The 21,190-nt window shown below is 46.3% G+C and overlaps 2 protein-coding genes across 9 annotated transcripts in view; one reads left to right on the forward strand and one right to left on the reverse strand.

Annotated features, from left to right (window-relative positions):
* The window catches only part of ERI1 (exoribonuclease 1), an 11,250-nt gene extending 10,314 nt beyond the window's left edge, over positions 1 to 936 (forward strand). For all 3 annotated transcript variants that reach the window (XM_080396189.1, XM_080396187.1, XM_080396188.1), the window contains exon 7: positions 1 to 936. In XM_080396189.1, coding sequence (XP_080252315.1) covers positions 1 to 243 — 243 coding nt within the window. In that variant the 3' untranslated portion in view covers positions 244 to 936.
* Positions 456 to 21,190, reverse strand: part of PPP1R3B (protein phosphatase 1 regulatory subunit 3B) — a 37,121-nt gene continuing 16,386 nt past the window's right edge. For all 6 annotated transcript variants that reach the window (XR_013929588.1, XR_013929589.1, XR_013929590.1 and 3 more), the window contains one exon: positions 456 to 21,190. This exon is cut by the window's right edge. The gene's annotated coding sequence lies outside the window, so the exon portion shown is untranslated.

Consider the following 21,190-nt stretch of genomic DNA (forward strand, 5'->3'; position numbering starts at 1 on the left):
GTTCCTAGGAACCAGACCAAGCTGACAATCATGCTTGAAAAGCTGGGCATGAATTACGATGGGAGACCTCACAGCGGACTTGATGACTCTAAGAACATTGCAAGGATAGCTATAAGGATGCTACAGGATGGCTGTGAACTGCGGGTGAACGAGAGAATGCATGCTGGACAGCTTATGACAGTCTCCTCCTCAGCCCCCTTAGAGGGAGCCCCTGCTCCACAAATGCCCCGCTACAGAAACTAGCAGCTCAGGGGTTCTGCCTTCGCAGCTGCTCTCAGATACCCGCTGAAGACTGCTATGAGCTTATTAAACAGCCACCTCTGCCAACCTGTCTGCAATGCAGAATCTGAAAGCACCTTAACTAATAGTCTCTTGAAATAAAGAGGAGTGTGGAAGCTTTTTGCTCTTTGAAGCCTGTGTTACAGCATCGGGGGGTTTTTATATACTGATGGTTCTGTTGTTGTTTGCAACCTTTCATGCAGTAAGGTTGATATGTGGAATCCAGGCAAAGTGTTTGGCTTTTAAAAACATGTAATTTAAACATGCAAAGATTGATTGGGCCTGTGCGCTGCTGTTCCACCCCAGCCTGTGGGTAGTATTTATTCACTATGCCATACTCTAATGATATCTAGCATCTGATTATTCATTGCACACAAGTAAGACGTTGCTGGAAGAACTGAAATAGCAAGCAGCTGGGCTGGCCTGTCCTGATAAGGCACTCTTCTAGGAGTTCCTGCTAGTAATTTTGGTTGGGGGTTTTTTTGGTTGGTTGATTTTTTACGAAGTCTAGGAAAAATGGGAGCACATTCAATTCTAAAGCAGTAGAGAAGTACTGTGTTGTTTGGGGTTTGGGTTTTTTGGTTTCCTTTAAGGGATATGTTTGGTTCCACATGAAATAGAAGAGATGTTTATTGAATAAAAAGTCCATTAATGCAGTATGATAGTAATTTTTTTTTAACCTGTATATAAAAAGAGAAGGAGGTTTGTTACCTCCTATTTCTGCTACACACATAGCTGCGCTTCATTTAATGTTGCTTTTAGACATTGTCAGCCATTTGGACTTAAAAATAAGTGAAGTAACAAAGCGTGCCAGATCCTTAAAAGTTTGTGCTATGTGGTGGTTATGTAAAACAAAACAAGAAGCTTCTAGTTCATAATTAAAAGCACGCTCAACTGTTTCGGTACCTTCCCATGCCTCTGCCACCACGAAACTGTGCCTTTATCTCAAAATCTAACATTGGAAGATTAATATGATTTTCTTAGTAAAGGCCACATCTAATTATTAACAATTTCTGCTTCCTTCCTAGGCCCCAGATAAGATGGTACTCAAAAGAGGCCATAGTGTTAATTTGCTTTGTCTCTGTGGGCTGTTACAAACTACATTAATGTGATCACCTTTGCATTAAATAGCTTGTTCTGAAAAGTGATGTACTTTGATTGCTCTTAGTCCAAAAAAAGTTAGTTTGTTAATCCCTGTGTTATAATTCATTCATTCTTTCTTACGACTTACGTTATACAACAAAATAACCAGTTTGTAATAAAGCTTTGTTGAGAACATTCACTGCTTGGCTAATCAAACTCCATCCAGCTCCCCTTGCTCTTCTGACTGTTAAATCCGACCAATGGAAACATGAAAACTTCATTTTAAATTCACGTAAAAAAGCGAAGTATTGGTCAATTCTCACTTCCTTCACATGTAGGAAGGAAGCAGTTTTCTTTCTAGAGTCGCAGATTTGGATAGCCACAAGTACTTTAGAACGATGTTCCTTTTCCTTCTGAAAGTAAATACTTGTCTACTTGTAGAATCTTGTTGAACTTCACAGTTTCCTTTCTTTCTTAGCAATAATTGATGTATTTTCAGAAGGTTAAAATCCAAATCTCTGATATGCTTACTCCGAAAATACCATTTATTTGTCAGCCCATATTTTGTGCAAATTATTAGTTATGTTATTTGCTTTTTGCTGTGACAACCTTTGTATCCTCTTTTCTGAAGAACCATGGTAATCTACTTTTTTTGTCTTTGACTTACTGTCATGCAGGTTTCTATGATAAAACTGAGTCTAGCTCAGCAGATCTCCCCTTGAGGTGCCGGCAGGATCACAGACTTTGTCACTAGTCTTTTATTTACAGGTCTGTAAGTAGGCTCACAGCCCTTATTTGTTACAGATTATACTACAAGTTTCTTAAGTGAAGAGCTGTTGTAATTTTAAATCATTTAAGTATGGAGTTGTTTCTTTGTGTTAAATATCTTCAACAATATATTTTGAGCTAAGGGTTAAATAGTAATTGTTTTCTGTTTACTGCTTGAGTATTTTTTTATCAATGAGTTGCAGAAATCAGTAGAATCGTTCCAGATACTATTTTATCTAAGTTGGACTAATGTCAAGCTGTAAGCTGTAACTTGCCTCACAGAATGTTTGATTCTGTGCTTTTCAGATTAAGTGAATTTTATCAGTGTTGGTTTACTTGAAATGTAAACAAACTGACTGAAATAAGTTGGTATTTATTAACATGTCAGGTACTGTATGCACTCTATAAGCATGAGATTACTTCAGCAGCCCATGATTAGTCTTCTGTGGTGGACTAGCAGCATTGCCTTGGCTAGGTAGCTTAAATCTCATGACTAGTTCACAAGTGCTCAGTAAAGAGATTAATTTTCCTGGATGCTGTATCTAAAGGGGAAGGGGACATCTGAGGGAAAAAATAGGTGATTTCAGGAGTGATGCGTGTGTTCAGTCAAACAATGTTTTTCTTGTTTGTTCATCCAGAGAACCTTACTGAGTGGATCTCTGCTGTAATGATTTTTTCTTTTTTTTTAATAGAGGAGTCATCATCCCATGCTGGAAAAATTCATAGACAACTATGTAAGAAACAATCTTCTTTTTATGCAGAAAAAAACCCAACCATACAGACATTATCCTGCTGATATAGCAAGAGGCCGTGTTTTGTTGGGGTTTTTTTATTTCACATTTCAGGAGCTGTACTTGAGCAATTCTGCTGCTACTGCAAACACTAGCAAACTTTAAGCAGAGGAGTTGCAGACAAATTTCAACATGAGTCCTTTCAAGTAGCTTTCTTAATATGTATTTATGTGAATGCAAGAGGGATTCATAGAATCTTGGGGTTGTGTTAGACGGGAAGAAAGGTTTCTTGGGCAAGTTAAAAAGCAATAATAACCTCTCTGTCTCAATGAGCAAATGTCTGAGCAAATGTTGCTAGCTGTATGGGGAAGAAGTCACAACAGTTTGTGGTTTCCTATCAACCTCCTAGTGAGGCATGGCTGCAGGGGCAAGTGTCGTTTGTCCATAGGAACTGCTTCTGTTTGTGCTTGTCTTACTATAAAGTAATAATTCAGTTTAACAAGGTAGCTGTTGTTGCTTCCATATTCTGTTGAAAATTAACAATGCAGTGAGGAGGGGGCTGCTCCCAACAGTGGAAATAAGTAAAAAAAAAAAAAACAACCCTCGGTTCATCTTGAGCTGAGGCTGTCATGCCCTTGGAGTGCTCTCAGTGCTTCACTGCAGGCCTTCACTGCTCTTTGGTGACCTTATGGAAGCAGCGTTCTTTCACCACAGCTTTGCTAAGGGACAATTAGTTTCTCTCACCCAATGGTTCCCAAGGCTGTTTTTTAAGTCCTACCCTTCCCTTTTTCTTCCGTTGGTGAAGTTTTGCCTCCCCTGGAAAGAAGTTGGTGCTAGGCAAGATCTTTGTATGCTCTTTTTAATCTGGGGGACGACGACGACAGCCCTTTAAAAAGAAATTGGAAGTCTTGCCTGTAGAGATGTCAAGAGACCCAGTTGCTGGCTGGAGGCTTTGAAATGGCCTCAATGTATAGAACATCATTCTGTCACAAGCAAGACCATCCATGGCCCCTCAGGGACTTTGTATTTGACAGCCCCATGGGTGACAGTGAGAGCTTACCAGGGTTCCCCTAATGGTGATCAGTGAAGTAGCCAGGTGATGGTCAGTCCATGCTTCTGCTGTGGCTTGTATTGAGCTGTGGCCGAGCCGAACAGCCACGGTAGGGAGCAGGGAACACTTCGTTTTAGAAGACCTTCCTGCTCATCCCATGGAGAATGCGGTGCTGATCTGCAAGTATGGATGCAGACGAGGCTTTGCAGGAGGGTAAGTTGCTTCTCTCTTGGGTTCCTTCTAAGTTTGGTCTTTGCACGTTCACAGCCTCCAGCACTGACTTGTCTTTTGCCCTCTTTAAGTTGGAGAGCTCTGTGGGAGAAAAGCCCGAGGTAGCTTCAGGGATGTGCTTCTTAAAGGAGTGTGACTGCTTTGCACCAAGTGGCCTCACATCACACGGAGGAAGAGCTTTTTTGAATGAATGAATTACAGGAGCCTGGGACACCTCTTAATGGCAGAGGTGACCTCTGGGCATGCTCTGATTAGGCACATGGTTGTATGGCTCAGCTGGCTGTGGCCTCTGTGGCCACTCAATTCAGGGGTGCCCTGTGAGTCGTACGTACCATGCTCCCGTGATCTTAACTTGGTGTGGTCATGACCGCACATGCTAATTGTAAATCTTGTGACACTGCTTGTAGATACATGGTGAGGGGGTTTTGCCAACTTTCCTGGCTAAGTTATTGCTAATCATGTTTTTTTTGCTGTTTGAAGTGAATGGTAGTAATGATTTTGCATTGGTAAGGTAGTTGCAGGTGATTCTGACCTTCTTTATGCTCCCTGTTTCAGCGATGTTGACTTTTAAAGAGCACACGTAGCCAAATGGATCTCTGTGAGCCAGAGATGTCCCAATAAGCAGGAATTGCTTCATCATGCTTGTGTCCAGCGTTGGGGTGCTGCGCAGGTGCTGGGCTGCAGGCTGGCCACGAAGCGTGACACACCTACCCACCTACCCACACAGTTACATGCTCAGCAAAACACCCTGCTTGGGCATCGCTGATTTTTACTTATGACTGCAATCAGTGTGATCTGGAGGTCTCCTTGCTGTGATCCTTTCTTTATTTTATAATAATTCATAGTTTGAATGGATAAGTAGTTGAAGACCTATGCTCTAGGCAGCATGGAAGTGCTTTATATGTCATTTAGAGACAGGTGTAGCAGCCAGCAGTATGAGACTCAAAGTGCCTCCCTTTCTCATTTGAAAATACTTGAATGTTTGTGATTGATTTCCACGCGTGCAGATATGGACTAAGATGATAGAAACCTAACAAGAAGGGAGAAGTGGCGTTATGAGCTGATCTAGGCAGGGTAGGCCGGGTGTGTGCTTCTAGCTATCCATATAATCTCAGTGTTTAATACAGTTGGTGACCTTTGGGAACAGGCTTTTTGGGATGCCTGATGCCATGTCCTGAGAGGGTACCTGACTGCTTCTGCACTGCTTGGCTGGATTTAAGCATGATCTGAGGAACAGTATGGCCATATACTGCTGTCCCACACAGAGAGGGAAGGTGGAGCCATCACCCGGACCTCATGTTCGTGATAGCTCTGCTCCGAATGGGCAGCTGGAGGAAAGACCTTGCCACTTCCTTTCCAGACAACACTGCTCTGGTTCTGTGAAAACCAGTCAAGGAGGAAAACAAGCTGTAGATTGTCCAGCAGTCTTAGCCTGCTGCTGGGATCACTTAGTTAAACTGGGAATTTTCCATGTGTGTTTGGCCACAGACAGCACCTTCAGACCAGCTGTACTCTTCAGAGGACTCTGTTCCTTGTTACTGCTAGAGAGCTCTTCTTTCCTACCAACACAGTGTCTTGTGGTGTATTAGTTCAGAAAGTTAAGGCACGTCCTGCTACGAGTGATGTCGATAAAGCAAGTCACCGCGCTTGGCAGCCTTGGAGTGGACAGGCAGTGGGCAGGCAGCCCTGTAGGTAAGGGGCGTTTATTTGAGTTGAGAAGCCTGGATGGGGCATGGCTGAACAAGAAGTCAGGCATCCTTAGCCGGCATCAGAGGGAATTGCTGTGGTGCCTGCAGAGCCCATCTGTTAGTGTGCTAGAGACCTTTGGGAGCAGTTTCCTTCAGCTATGCTGGTGCTTTGTTTTCCCCTGTTCATCTGCAGAGTCAGACAACATGTTTTTTCTTCAGACCCTTTTCAGACCCGTTAAATTTGCTGGGGTTTGGGGCTGCTTCTCGGGATTTTACTGGCTCGCTCCTTGCTCTTGCTTGTTTTGCTTACGTGAAGTAGTCCTTCCCTGACCCCACTTGTACCGATTTTCTAACAAGCCATGTCTGGAAGCAGCTGTACTCCGTGCTGTAACCTTGACTGTGCGGCTGGCCGAACTGTTACGAACAGGTTTTACAGAACCCTTATCAGATCAGGGACTGCTGCCTTGTTAGGAGCTTGTATAGCGCGGTGTTGTGGCTCCCGAATGCTGCAGCCATTTGACAGACACTAACGGTAGGGAGGACTGTATAAGTAAGTGGAGAAACTCTCTGCTTCCTTCACAAGTCATGGCAAAAAGCTTGTGGCAAATTTTCATGGTTGAATGGTGCTTTCATTCATGTACGCTAGCACATGCACATCTCCTCTGAGGCTGCTGCCACCGTTAGAGATTAAAAACTGTGGCAAGGACAGGGTCACTTTGAAACTGAACGCAATTTAAGTTAGATGTGTGACGTGTATTTGTGTGATGGGTATTTCTTTCTGCACTAGAGCTGCATCGCTAAGTGTAGCATCATGTGGAAGAGGTGCAGTGATGCTTTGCTAGATTCAGCAAGTAAGCCTGTTGAAATGCCTTTGATTTTTCTGACAGATTGTCAGACTTCAAGCATGGAAAACTTGTGCTGGCCTTGAAAGAGGAAAATAATGTTTTCAAACATAAAAATCTTTTAAAAGTTTGTACTTGGGGGATCAGGAAGATGAAAAGATCTACATATGGTTTCAGGAGGACTGGAAGAAACGATGTTGAGAAAGTGGTTTTGTGCTGTCGAGTACAGGATCTTGTGACAAACAATAGATTTTGTTTGGAGCAAGATGCTCTTGTGATAGTTGTGCAGCATTTAACATTGTGTAGCTGTTTAACACTTCAGAGTGTGGCACCACGGAACTCTGGAGGACCTGAATCAGCCTTTCTGGCTGTTTTTGTGGAGCAATCCCAGCAGGGGTGCAGCTTTTAGCACAGAGCAAGGTATTCTCAGGCTGAGATGGTGGCAGCTCCATAGAGGAAGTCAATTGTATTATAAACACTACGCCGCAACATATGGGCAAGATGTTTTCCTCCATAGTTTACTCTGGGAGATGGTGATGTTCTTGTAAGTATTGGATCAAGACTTCCAAAATGAATGATTCTTAGACAATGCCCTTTCACTATAAAAACAATCTCTGTTAACAGCCTCTGATTTTGCTGCCTTTCAGGCAGAAGAGAGAGATGTCTCCTTCCTGTCCTCCAGCCAAGAGACCTGCCCACCTTGGTGGATACTGATTGACACAGACATGGGAATTTTTTGTTTGTTTAAGGGCGTGATTTGGCAGAGAGTGAATGAATTTCTCTGCTTGGCTGATTCTGTCCGTGCATGAAACCAGTTCTGTAGAGGTTGCAGTGCATGCGTCGTAGTGGATGGATCTTCTGTCGTGAACTGAGGTAGTCATGCTCAAAGCTGCTGAACTTCTTTCCTGAGCCAAGAGACCACAGACCTAATTCAGGTCCTTGCTGGTAGCTGTGGTAGTGAGCAAAATACTCTGTGATGGAAACATCAGCTTTTGTGTCTGAGAGGTGAAGAACATAGAGCTTGGCTGTGTGCCACTGGTTATATAGTAAGCTTGTCCAACTGTGTTCATGCTGTATGTCAACAGGCTTCACAGCTTAACACCTTGCCATTGCTGTGGGGAACTTTCCATCTGTTCCTCCTTCTCTTTTCTGCCATCTGTATAATCTTGTAAAAATTGCACAGAATCTCCTCAAGCACATCCTGCAGCTCAGCCAATTCCTTATGCTCTAGAGCTCTTTGTACCTACAGTGGTCTCTCTTTCAGACTATAAATGTGTCAAAAGTGCTTCCCCTGCCCCATTCTTTGAGTTCTGGAGCCCATGTAGAATGGACTGAACTGTCTGCATGTACTCTAGATAACCTCTGTTCCTCCATCCGCACCAACCACCCTTCAGCCTCGCAGTCAACCACTGTTCTGTTTATTTGTGGGGTTTTTGGCAGGACTAAGTAAGTGTAACATACCTTGAAGCACAACTGACTGCTTTCTGTCCCCCTTTTGATTTCCTGTTCAAGCTTTCCACTGTCCTGCACCGGCTGTGCTGTGCGTGGCTGGGCTAAGGCTTACCTTTTATTTTCCCCTTTCTCCCTCTTATTTTCTTTTCCCTGTGCTGTGGTCCTGACCATGGCATCTTGTATCATAGTTCAGCAGCCCCTCCATATCAAGAATATAATCTCCCAAAGTATGTGCAGTTGGGCTGAGCCCTGTGCTTGCTTTAAGGAGAGGGACAAGCATGGTAAGTTTTATGCAACTTTACAGTGAAGTTATTAGCCTGTTCTACAGAGAATGAAATTCAGGCAGAGCACTAAATTGCTGTTCAAGTTTATACAGTGAGCAAGGATAGTGCTAGAAACGGAAATCAGCTGCCTTGTCTCCTTAGTTGCTGTCTCCCCAAAACCCTCGACTGCTGCTTTCCAGTAGACACCTCTGAGGCTGTGCAACTGCTCTTATCATTTTGACTGAGCTCTTTTTGGAGACAGGCCTTTGCCTGAATGAATTCTACTCAAGCTCCTGATCTCCAAAGCAGCTGGCTCTGCACCTCGCTTCTGGACATGCAGGATGTACCTTCTGCAAATGCTTTATCAGGCAATGGGATTGTAGTCTGCCTGGCCTTGCTGTAGCGCTGAGACTTCCAAGAGCTCTGAGTGCATTCAGTCACTTGGACTGATGGCATAAAACCCTGTAGCCTGTGTTTGTGATGACTGCAGAGGAGCATCAGCAGTCGCTCTTCGGCTCTTTCACGCTATCAGGAGTTTGTGGGATTTGAATTAGACACATTGATATGAATGGAGAAGCAATGGAAGTGTCTAAGAACCACCAGAGGGAAGGTGTTAGAGGTGTATGAGAATGACAGGTGCTGATGGCACGTGTGTTAGCAGGTCATCAAAATTACAGCACTCCTACAGCTCCTTGGGATACCTAGATGGAATGAACAAGGGGCAACCTAAACCAAGACAAGACCAATCTGAAATCCCAAAGCATAAAAATATGCTGGTTGGATGATAAAAGAATGAGATTGGAACTTATTATGAGTTATTGAGCTAAGGAAACAAAGAAGAGCAAGCGTATCCTAATGATTCACAGAGGTAGGACAAGATGATCCTAGTCACAGGTTGGACTCCTACAGGTACAAAGAGCACATCCAAAACAGGCATATGCTCACCAGCCTGAGAGTTCAGGAGGGTGGGGGGACAGAGCTGGCATCTTTTTCCTTCCCTGTCATTGCAAGTAATCCTGGCAAGACCATGGATCCTTGATGCTTGCACACTGGAAACATGTCATAGCACTTGTGATTATAGGTATGTGAGTATGCATGAATGTAATCAGTTTGGGTCTTTTTTAAACAAAATCACTTTCTATAGTTGCACCTTGAACTTTACTGCATTGTTGCTGTAGTGTGGCTGCAAGAGGAGACATCCATCATTGCATAGGCAGTGCTGGAATGCAAAGTGTTGATTCTTCATCCAGTGTTTTTTGGGGAAAGTCACCTTTTCACGTCACCTTCTTCAGCTGTGTTTTCTCTTTCACTTACAGCTTGATTTTTCTGCTTTAAAAGCAAGCTCCAACACTGTTTTCTGCTCCTTGAGTTCCTGAAACAGGCTGTCTCACTCTTGAAAGCTTTCTGGGAACCAATAGCTGCCAGTGGTTTTAGCGGTAGCACTAGAATGTCTCGCCAAGATTCTCTATTGATCCATGTTGATGGATTTATTTTGGCTTCATGCAAGTGTGAAAAGCTGTCTTGGAGGACGGTTAAGCACACCACTAAGGCACCAATGACTTCCTCGCCTGTTGGGAACCCATGCAGCGTAGAGAGCAATCTGGCTGTGCTTGGAGCCATTCTTTCAGGATCTACCAATATAAGGGCAAACACAAAGGATGGCAGGGACTGCAGCGTCCCACTACAAAACAGCTTTGGCGATCCATTCGGAAGGCTACAACCTCAAATGACAGGCCTTGAAATGGAAAAGGAGTATGTGAGTCTTTCCAGACATAGTCTACAGAACATCTCAAGGAAACGTGGTGAACTGAGCATTTTGGCAGTTTAATGAGCAAATGGAGCCAGCCAGAAGCTTGTTTTCTCGAGGAGACAGAAGGATGCCTGTTACTTAAAAATGTTTCCCACTTGCTGGGTTTGCCATAGATCTGTAGTTTTCACTCTAGTCCTGTTTCCAATTCCACTTTATTTCTTCCTCTCAGAAAAGCGTGGCACGAGCAGCGCGTAATTCACTCTATCTTAAGCTCATTAAGAACTAGACCTATAGGGCCTGCTAGGGGAAAGATTTAGTTACCTAAACATAGCTGTCTGGTGCCCTCTGGTATCTGAGCTGTCTGCACAAAGCCCGCAGATACTGTATGGGACCTGCAGGAGTCCTGTCATCTGAAGCAGCAGCTGGAGGCCAGACTGGAGACCCGAGATCTCTCCAGTAGCACTATCGCTCATACCTCTGTGTGGGCACTGGAATGGTGGCCCTGGAGCAAGCGCATGGCTCAGTCAGCTTAAAAGGAAGAGGCAATACCTCCAGAGGATGGATTGTCCCGTTGGTCTTTGCTGCCTTTTAATATGACTTGGCTGGAAGGTAGAAGCTGTGCTGTTGCTGCAGCATACAATTTCCACAGACCCTTTGCAAGAGAGATGGGGACTTCAGGCAGCCAGGGGAGGGAATGCAACTGTGAGGCTGAGACGTCATCTCCCAAACACCAAAGGCTTTGGGAAATGAGGATGTGTTTCTTTTTGGCTCACTCTCTAGCCTTCCCAAAAAGCAAAGGAGGAAGACAGCTAGATTGGGATTTGGTTGTTTTGTTTCTGCACTTCAGTGAGAACAAGTAACGACAGCTGCTGTGCAATTGTTAGGGCTGGGATCATTTCTGTTATACTGCCTATTTGCACAGGAGTGGCGGAGGAGCTGGTCTTTGTGGAAACCAATTATTTGCCAAGGTCCTCGGTTGCAGATTGGGGTGCTTAGCCTTTGGCCTTTAGGAAGTCTTGAACTGATTCGAAGTTGGGAAGAGTCTCTGAAGCACTTGGTGAAGTGAGGAAAGAGTGATGCTTATTTTTTGGTAGTGGTTTGGTGCAAGTATTTAAGCTGGGATGAAGGGATTTTCAGTTTCTTAGAACAAATTGCTGCATTTGGGATGCCTTATCTTGTTGCTTTCAGGGTTAGGTGTCACTCCCTCTCAGGGCAGCTTTTGCCTCCTAGACTCTCTCTTGGCTGTCTGCACAAACCACAGAGCCTGGGACTGTTGTCTCTTTGCTGCTGGCAGAATGTGAAAAGGCATTTTTTGCGTGGGCAGGACAGAGCTGCTTTCTGTGCAACTGCATCAGAGCAAGTGGAGCAAACTAGAGTGCTAGGCAGTGAGCTCAGCCTTGCAAGACATTGAGATGTAGCGGACTATAGGTGAAAGGGGCTGGCAAGAGAACTGGCCCTCCCCTGCAAAAAAAAAATGCCTAAAAAAAGAGAAAGGGGTGGGGGGTGGGGGGGAAGACAAAAAATAAAGGAGTGGTCTTGCACTTTATTTTTTCCTTTGTAAGTTTGGAGCAGCCAGTCTTTCTGAGCTGCCTTCAGCCCCATCCTTCCTCTTCCCCAAAAGCGGTTTGCTGTGCTGAAGACCATCTCTGGTAACGGAGCTCTGCCTCTGGAAAGGGTAGTGCAAGGCTTCAAAGGCATGTTCCTGCAACACTGATAGCACAGCACTAACTTTTTCCACAAGCACGGGAGTGCCTTGGTTTTGATTATTTAGCCAGGAGAGTTGGAAATTGCTTCGAGACTGTTGAAGACGGAAAGGGACAGAGCGCTGGCTGCAAACAGAGAGACAGCAGTGGGAGAAGTGCATCTAATGACAGACTTGGCACAGTCCCCAGTTTGGTCCCTCAGGCAAAAATCCCCCTTGGAGGAAGAGGATAATCTCTAGAGGAAAACAAGAAAGAGTGGAAAATGGATACAAGCAAATACATGCGTAAGCATCTGCAAAAAAGGAAGGTGAAATCTACCCACAGGCTTCACACGCAGCATCCTCCTCCTCCCTGGGCTGTGTCTCTCTTCTGCTTACGGGTAGGACTTAACAGGTACTACAGGGAGCAAGGGATACGTACTGCTCTGCCATCTGCAGCGCAGCTCATGGGCGGGGAGTTGCAGAAGTAAAGGGCTGGCAGACAGCTCCTAGGCTGAAATGTGTTTTGCATGAACAGTTCGTCCGCTTCTGCATAACAAACAGCTGTAAACAGCAAGGCGGTTTGCCTGCAGCCTGTTAACAGGTAGCAGTGCTGAGGTTGGCCAGAGAGTTTGCATGTTTGCTTGCCGTGGATAATTCAACCGGTCCTGCATCCCTTACATTGAGGTCATAGTGCTGCAGTCAAAGGCTTTTGGAATTTGGCAGCTAACGCTATTGTGGGCTTGTCTCCGTGCTTAGCCTGGGGCCTGCCCTGTTTCACAGGTGACTTTGACCTTGTGTGACAGCATCATAAACTGGTCCCCTTTTGCCTGGCAAATCAGGCACAAATTCTTTCACCGGTTTGCCAGTGCCAAACTTGCAAAGCAGCCGATGTTAGTCTAGAGGAGAAAGAAAACAGGGGGGTGGGGGGTTGCCGGCTTCAGGTCGCCATCTGAAACCCCTTCCCAGAGTTCAGCCTGATGGCACTTTTCATACCCCGTCACCATCATAACCACTGGCAGTGGTATTCATTCAGGGTCCAGCGAGAACTTAGTTGGCACCCATTTCTCTGACTCCTCTCAAGATTTCTGTAGGTGCCATCTCCCCTTTTGACCTTTCTGATGACTGTAGAACACCCTCTGTCCACAAAGCTATAGGTTTCATTCCATTTCATCTTAACTCCAGTACTGGCAGGCTCAAGAGAAAAAGGAGTGCTAAGGAACTCAGGGAAACGAGATTGCACAAGATGGAAAAGAAAGGGACTTCTGAACAGGTAACATGCAAATGTAATTCTAGCATAAACTTAACATCCAGGTGCACTGTTGCCATGGGCTTAGCCTCTTCTGCAGCCCATGTTTGGTGGAGTTCGATGTCTGCAAGAACACCCTCTTTCCTAGCTGCTGCCCTGACTTCTGCAGAGGTTGCCAGCTCTGAGATGCAGCAGTCTCTCGTTCAGAATAACCACACCTCTAAGCACAGTTTCAGACAGTGCTCATCCAGCTTCATTCCAATGTTTGGTCAAGCCAAAAAATATCCTTGATGTTCTGGACCTACCTCTGTGTCTTCTGTTCTCAGTGGTGACTTCTCCTGCCTAGCTCATACCCAGGTGACAGGAGCAGGGGATATGCTTGGTTTGTAGGCTTGTATCAGAAGCATGGTGTCCAGTTTGAGGACCTTCAAAAGAAGGATGTCAACAAATTGGAGCGAGCTAGGCAGTGGTTGTGGGTAAACAGGCCCCAAAAAATAGTAAGTTGGCAGAAAACCACACTCCTCACTGGTAAGGTGGGAACAGTCCTTGGACAAAGTGGTTTTGGTTATAAATGGTGTACGTGTGACAGACAGAGACATGCCTTTCCCCTGAGCCATGACTGTCGGGGAGGAGCAGGGTGTGGGGAAATCGTGCTGCTCCCGTCTTCTGCTGAAGGTACTTCTGAGCTCGTGACAGCTGGAGAAATGTCACGTCAGGCAGGGAGGCTCTGAATGTGCTCAGAGAGAGGCAGGACTGAGGAAAGGGTCAAGGCAAGATGTGGAACTTAATGGTTTTGCTTAGTGCCTATAGCTGGCCCTTTTGGGTGTCCAAGGTGACCCCAAGTACATTTCCAAGGTCACCCAACAAGGAATCAGAGGTGAGGAGGAGAGGTGAGAGTCTTTCAAGCCTTGGCCAGTGCTAGTAGCCAGTTCTGCAGAAAAAAGGGGTGGAGGTGGGGGGAGGGGAGGGTGTTGCCATAAGCGTTACTTGAGATGCTCAGGCCAATTTTATCTTCTAGCCTTTCCAGAGGATCCTAAAAACCCACCAGTTTTTCCTGAGTTGCTAGGGTGTTTTTCTGCCAGCCCTAGGTTCCTTTCTAAACTTTTCACTGTTCGATACCACAGGCTTTTGATTTATCTGTAGAGCACTCAAACGGAGAATTCTTGCTTTATTAATAACATAAAGTCTTTTGATCTGTAGCGAAGAAAACAGAAAAAAGGTGCCAAAGTAGTATTGACCCTACACATTATTCCAGCATTCAGGTATTTGCTGTCCCCTGAAATGTACTGGTTTTGCAGAGGCATTGTGTTCTTGCTTGTTTACTTTAAAAGAATCAGCTGAAGATAAATTTCCACATTGTGCATGCTCAAAATGTCAAATATCTGAATATGTCCCTGGGGTGGTGAGGGTCTCATCTTGAGAAAGGCCATTGCCTTTTCAGATGTCCTCTTTTCCAGCTCTAACTGGAGCAAAATGTTGGCCAGGTGAGTTCAGACGACCTTTTGTGGAGAGGCAAGCGCAACAAGTAGTGGGAGATGAAAAACACCGATGTATCTGAGGGCAGTAACATCCAGAAAATAGGTCTCACTTGGATGCTTGCACCATTGTAGGCATTTTCACAATGGTTGTCCGTCGTTGAAGCCGGCTGCAATAGTTTCTACTCGCACCACTGAAAACACTGTCAGTATAAGGATTGTGCTTAACAGAAAATAACATCCAAGAAGAAAGCTCTGAGTTTCATGGTTGTTGAGAAATTCAGGGCCAGTTCCTCGTCTGTGGTTGTCCAGTACCAAGTCTTCTCCTCTGAATTTCTTTTCGCTGTGTTGCCACACAAGGCTGTAGGGCTCTAGATATTTTTGAACACTTTTGAGAGCCTTTTCTGCTTGAGAAGGCCTTCCAGTTGCTGGTGAGCTGCTCGCATTCTGGGTTCTGCTTAACATGGTCTACTCAGAGGTGGTCTGTACTCTGCTGGTCTTCAGAGCAACATAGAAAAGGTCTCTGAGCGGGAAAACAGAGCAAGGTCACCTTGCTCAGCTGCTCAGAGTTGAGAGTGGACAGCACTTACTCTGCCAGAGGCAAGTCATTGCTCCTACAGCTGGGACACGTGGTCATGCGTCCATAGCTCCTTCTCAGGAGGTTCATGTTAGGCAATCCTAGTGCTCTATGGTGGCCGTAGGCCTGACCACAGCAGCCCAGCTGTGTCCCACGCTGGCATGCTTGCATGTGGTGTTGCTAGCCAGGGTTCACCTACAGCCACTGCGGAGCTCTGGCACTAGGTCACGTCACCTCAGATTTGGCACTGGGACTTCCCTGTCCTGTCCCATTCCCAGGAATGGGCTGAAAGCTGCTGCCATGGGCTGTCTGGGTGCCCAGTGGCACAGAGCAGCATGGGCATCCTAGTCCTCTATACTTCCAGCCTGGCTTTTCTGCTCTCTGGAGCCAGCAGCGACAGGGAGTCTCTCCCCACCAGGGGTCCTGCACCAAGTCCCATGAAGTGTGAAGTCCTCAGAGGAGGATTCCCACTGCTGGTATGTTCAGCCTTGATTTTTGCTTTGGAGAAGGAGTTGCATGGATGTTTGCTGCTGCAGCAGATTGAAAGCCTACTGCAGCAGTTCTCTCCTTCCTGCAGACTTCTGACCTTCCTAGGAGCCATGTCTGACCCAAGGCAGATCTGACTGACAGAAAGACTACAGACGGCTCAGTCAGCTGTGCAGTTCCTCTCCCACAGTATCACAGGCTGAGAAACTACCCAGACCTCATGTCCCTGTGCTGCTAGAGGGAGAAGGGAAGGAGAGCTAAGCACAAGTGACCACACTGCATGCTTCTGTCTTCTCTTGGTTGCTTCTGTAAATATAAATTCATGGGAGGCAGTGCTTCTGCAGGAGCAGTGACTGTGAGGGTTTTTTTTCTCATTAATTTTTCAAATGCTGGCTTTGTTCCCATGTTTGCATACTTGTCTCTCTCTCCTAAAGTGCACGTAACTCAAACATACAGGGACGAATTAAACATGGACCGCTGGCTTTTGCTCTTTTGGATGGCAAAGATTTTTTTTGAAGGAAATGCAGTATGCTCACTTTAAAAAAAAAAAACAGCGCAAAGATGTCAGATTTCAGTTAGCTCAGTACTAGTCTACTTAATGACTTTGGGGGCCAAATAATTAAAAAGCATTTGTCTCATTTGGAAGGCACTGGCTGAGAAAGCAACATTCTTCAGTGGAGGAGGGGTAATTTCGCAGACATTTTTACTTCTCCTGAGGTCACTGGCTTTCTGCGCTCCAGTTTTGTGGTCTTTTGGTATACACAACTCATGACAAGACTGTTTTGGATAGCAACTGTTCATATGGCTTTCACTAGGGGAGGCTGAACTCAGAAACATCCTATTTTTAAACAGGATTTAGAAATGCAGGAGGGAGGGAGTGACACAAGATTTGATTCCCTGTGTAGAAGGCAATGAGGTTCTGGCTCCAGTGCAGGTCCCTCAGATGACTTCACAGGGAAATTTCCATGTCTGGAAACTGTGTCAACAGGCTTAAAACCTGGTAATCATCACCAAAATGTCCACCTTGGCCTTCATGTCGTGTGATTGCCTTTTGCTTTGCAGCATTCCTCTGCAGTCATGTTCAGGTCCATCAGTGTGAACTGGGCTGGGAGCCTGTCACATACTTCCTGCTGCACCATTGATAGTTATCTGAGGAAGCCCTTCTTAACCTACCCTACAAGCAACTTGGAGAAAACTTTGTCTCTCTTTTGGGGTGTTTCCCATGGGCCATCCTTCTGGAGTTGCATATGCTTTAGTAAATTAATTTCAGAGCAATGGGGTTTGGCTCAGCTAAGCCACAAGGTTATTTTGCAGTTTTGTGACCGCTGATGTGACTGTGCTGGCTTCTGGTCAGGGTGTGACACACATTTTTCTCCTCCTTTCCTCAGGGGAATCTGCTGGGCAGAGCTGCTTGCTGGGTGGACAAGAAATGAGCATCTTGCCTCACCTTGAGGTGTCCTTGTCTGTGGTTGCTGCTGTGTCTTGGGCAGAGGAGTGACCTCTCAGTAGCTACTCACTCTCCTTGACTGTGGAGCACTGTGGTGGAGTAGGATGGCTGTGGTGAGCCTGGGGAACCTTGCTGTCCTTCCTCAGACCTGTGAAGGCACGCAGTGCGAACAGAAAAGGCTTTACACTGCCATTGCCTTTAGTCTCGGTCTCCTGTCATTGCCATTTGGTGGTGCTAGGGCATCTCCGCCTGCCTTTCTGTCATTGGGGCTCCGTCTCCAGGTCCCTCCTTCCTCCTCCATCCCCAAGGCACACCCTCTCACCGACTGACAGCTGCTTTCCTGGTGGTTTGTGTTGGAAGTGGCAGGAGGCGAGAGCAAAGCCACGGAGGAGGAACAGGGTGGTGGGATTTCTCCACCTTTCCCTATCAGCCTTCTCCAGCCTCTCCCAGGTTGCCCTTCCCGTCCCTCTGCACGGCTGGCCGTTCCTCCCACATCACTGGCCTCTCTCCATCCCCTCTCCATAAAGAGGGAGGTATTTAGCTGTGCCCTGAGGTGTCTGCCCTGCGCAGAGTACCTTGTCTCAGCAGGGTGGACACATGGATGGAGTCACCCCTGAGGCCATCCCTGCTTTTGCTCTAACACCAGGGCTTGGCTCACCTGTGTGGCCAGGGTCCTTGCTGGCCTCTGCCCCTTGGATGGAGGGACCTGACAGTACTGGGGAGTGAGTAGCACTGGAAGCTGTCCTGGAAGATGGTTCCCATGTGGGCAGTGGGGCTTTCCCTGGGGGCTACTCCATGAAAAGTGAGAGGCTGGCTCTCTGGGCAGATGTGTTTGGTCTGAAGGCAGCCTGGCCTCCAGCAGATATGCCCCGCTCTTGTTTAACTGTGCCGTGCTCTGCTCTTCAGCTGCGTGCCAAACACCTCTTCAAGTAGATGAAACTAGAGCAGCATCTTCCTCCTGTTCCTGGTCATACCGAAACATGGGAAGGGAGGATATTTTGGCAAATACTGTGAAATAATTTCACTTCCTAGTAACACAGTGAAATAGAGATCTGCTTTTACTGCTGTAAAGCAGAAGCTAGTTGTGGTTTGCAGAAGAGAAAATACTGCTGAGAAGGAACAGGTCGTTGTCTCTGCATGGTGCTGGCAGGAAAGGGAGACACTTGGACTCCATGGAAGAATGGTTTGTGCTGGGTATAGAATCACCAGAGGTCTGTGAGGTGTTGGATACCAGGCTGGATCCCACAGAAAGAGGGCTGAGGTCTGTGTGCAGAAGTGAGGGTTGTTTAAAGGGGAGTTTGAGACTGCACAACTCACTGGCAGGTGAGGGTGCTCACTTGCAATAACTTTCCAGGATTTTGGATGTGGCGTGAAATAACAACCCAAGTTACCCTACAAAAATGAGGAAAGTGGCCAGAAAACAAGGCAAGGAAAATCCTTGAGGTGCTACCAATAAATGCAGTATATTCTGAGAAAAAAGCATCTGCATCTGCAGTCCTGAGGATGGAGGGAGTTCCACAACAGTGAGGAGCTGCAGGGGAGGGACAGGCAGGTTGCCAGCCTAACACATTGTGTCTACCATGTCCGAGACCCACATGCTGCAGAGGGAAGCCCGACTTGCTGTCTGCTGGATTTGCTGCCTGCTTTGCCCAGCCACGCAGCCTCCGTGTGCTCCTGTAGCACCCCACAGCATGAGCTGCAACGGAGCCGTCGGGAGAGCAATTGCCCAGAGTGAGTCAAAGGCTCTTTTAGTCTGTGTCTAGATGTGGCAGCTCAGCTAAGTGAGGATTAAATACAATACCTGCCCATCGTGGCATCTTCTGCAGTGGTAGGGGATGGGCATAGGACCAAGTCAAAGCCGTTCATAGAACGGAGGAACACTCCTGGGGGTCCTGAGGCATTTCCCAAGAACATCACAAAGCACCGGGATATCCAATGTCAAGGCTGAGTAGCTGCAGGACCGCAGGAGTGAGGGTTACATTTGCCTCCTCGTGAAGGCACGTTGAGTTGCACATACCACACGATGGCCTCACCATCAGGCCCTGTGACATGTGGCATGCAGGTCATGTCCTGCCTGTTATTAATAGCCCCGTCTTGATGTCTCTCCATGATACTCTTGCAAACAATTTTTTTCTCCTCCTTCTTCAAGCCAATTATCGGGCAAGAAGCCAGGCCCTTGAGCAGTGTGGCTGTCACGTTTCTCACGTCACAGCGTGGCTTGCTGCTCAGCCTGCAGGTGCAGCAGGAGCATCCAGATGCTCGGGTACCACTTAGCTGTGGACATCTCAGTAGACACCTGGGGCATGGCTTGGCCCTGACAGAAGTGACTATGATATGATGGGCTCCTCTATCAGCGGTGGGTTTCCAGAGGGAAACTGAGGTAGGGATAGGAGAGCAGGAGGGGAATGTGACACTTGAAATGGGTGTTTCTATCAGGGAGATTATCAGGGTAGCACAAGGCAAGGGGAAGAAAGGAGCATGAGAGAGTGGCCTGGGAGAGGCAGAGATGACCTGAGTTTCTGTCTGGCCAGGAAAGGATTTGTCTTTACCCTGCAAACCTGTCCCTGTCATAGTGCCCTTTAAACGTTAGATTTATTTTTAGGCGTGTGCACTTTCAGTGCCAAACCAGATCAAAAGAAAACAGAATCACACCCCCTCTCTCTCTCTCTGCTTCCCCTTCAGCTTGATCCCTTCCAATAGACAGGTAGCAGTGACCTTCACCCTCTTGCTCGTCTTTTCATGGAAGGGTGTTAAGCCATATGTCATGCCTGTCAACTTAAAATGTAAATAAGGCTAAGATAAGGGGGAAATTATAGAATCTAGGTCTGACAAAGGACATTGAACCTGCCCTTGGAAGTAGGTGATTTTTCCAGCCTCCCAGTGATAAGGCACTGGGTGGAACTCTGTTAATAATTCACTCTGTAGACATTAAATAGTGATATCAGGTTACATTAGAAAGTCAGGTACTGCCAGCTTTTTGTTCCTACATTAATGGACTTTGGCTCCAGTGCAAACTATGCATTGCCTTGGTAAATGCTTTGGGACAGAAGTGGTTGTGGCTGTCTCTGCTTCCTGCCAGACGAATTTGCCGAAAACTCATGGTCGTCTTGGGAGATAGAGGCTCTGTCCTTAGCCTTTGCTGGTTAGAAACGTTATCGTCTTACTGCTTAAGCAGTTCTGTGCTAGGAATTATTCGACAGCGTTGTCAGGCCTGGTTTATTACGGGCTGCTCTGGACAACTTGTAAGACCTACAGGGGAGATGGGGAGTTAGGTACCAAAAGGCCTTTGTAGATCAAAAATCACCTACATATAAAAAAGAGTCAGTGAGGAGACCCGTGTCATGCCACTCTTTTTGGAGAACTTCCTGCCATACCTGCAGATGGAGATCTTGATCTTAAATTTTTGGCTGCTAATCAGCATGAGCTGGGTCAGAACCTGCACTGGGCTGTGAAACTCCAGCTTGTAATTTCTTTTTCACCCTTGCTTATAATCAAGTTTCTCAGCTCCAGCCAAGCTGTGCTCTGCCAGTGATGACCTTTTGGCTAGATACTGTGGTTTACACATGCAGAGCTGATATAGGAAATTAGAAAATCACCCAGAATAAAACACCTGCTCTCTTTGCTGGACTGGTTCTTCGTGGATTCAGAGGAGTATCAAGCAATAAGCCCATATGAGAGCCACTAGCCTCAGCAGATCTGGCTTAGATCTCACACAGGGAATTTAATACGTCAGCAAATATAGTTTCACAAAGTAATTTCTCAGAGCTTTAACTTTAAACTGCTTTAACTTTAAACCAGCAGAAAAGCAATTCGAGATTAGAGAAGAGAAAGGGAAGGGAAGAGGGGGGAGGCTACGGAGTAAAGATAAAATTGCTTCCAACGATTCACATAGCTTTGAAACACAAACAGTGAGATAAAATTCATGTTGACATTGCAGAAAATAGCATGATTAACTTCATTGGGTGGGTCAGAGCTTGTATTGCTGCCTGAAGGTACCGGGGAGAGGCAGGCGCTCGCTGCCCTGTCTGCTTCAGGTTACTCATCAGCGTGAGGTCAGCAAGTCTCCAAGTAGCTCATCACGCAGATGTCTTGTCCTGGGTGAATTTCTGTCCTTAAGGAGAGTGCCACTCAAAAATA

Source organism: Falco punctatus, assembly GCF_963210335.1.
Source record: "Falco punctatus genome assembly, chromosome: 1".
NCBI classification, from domain to species: domain Eukaryota; kingdom Metazoa; phylum Chordata; class Aves; order Falconiformes; family Falconidae; genus Falco; species Falco punctatus.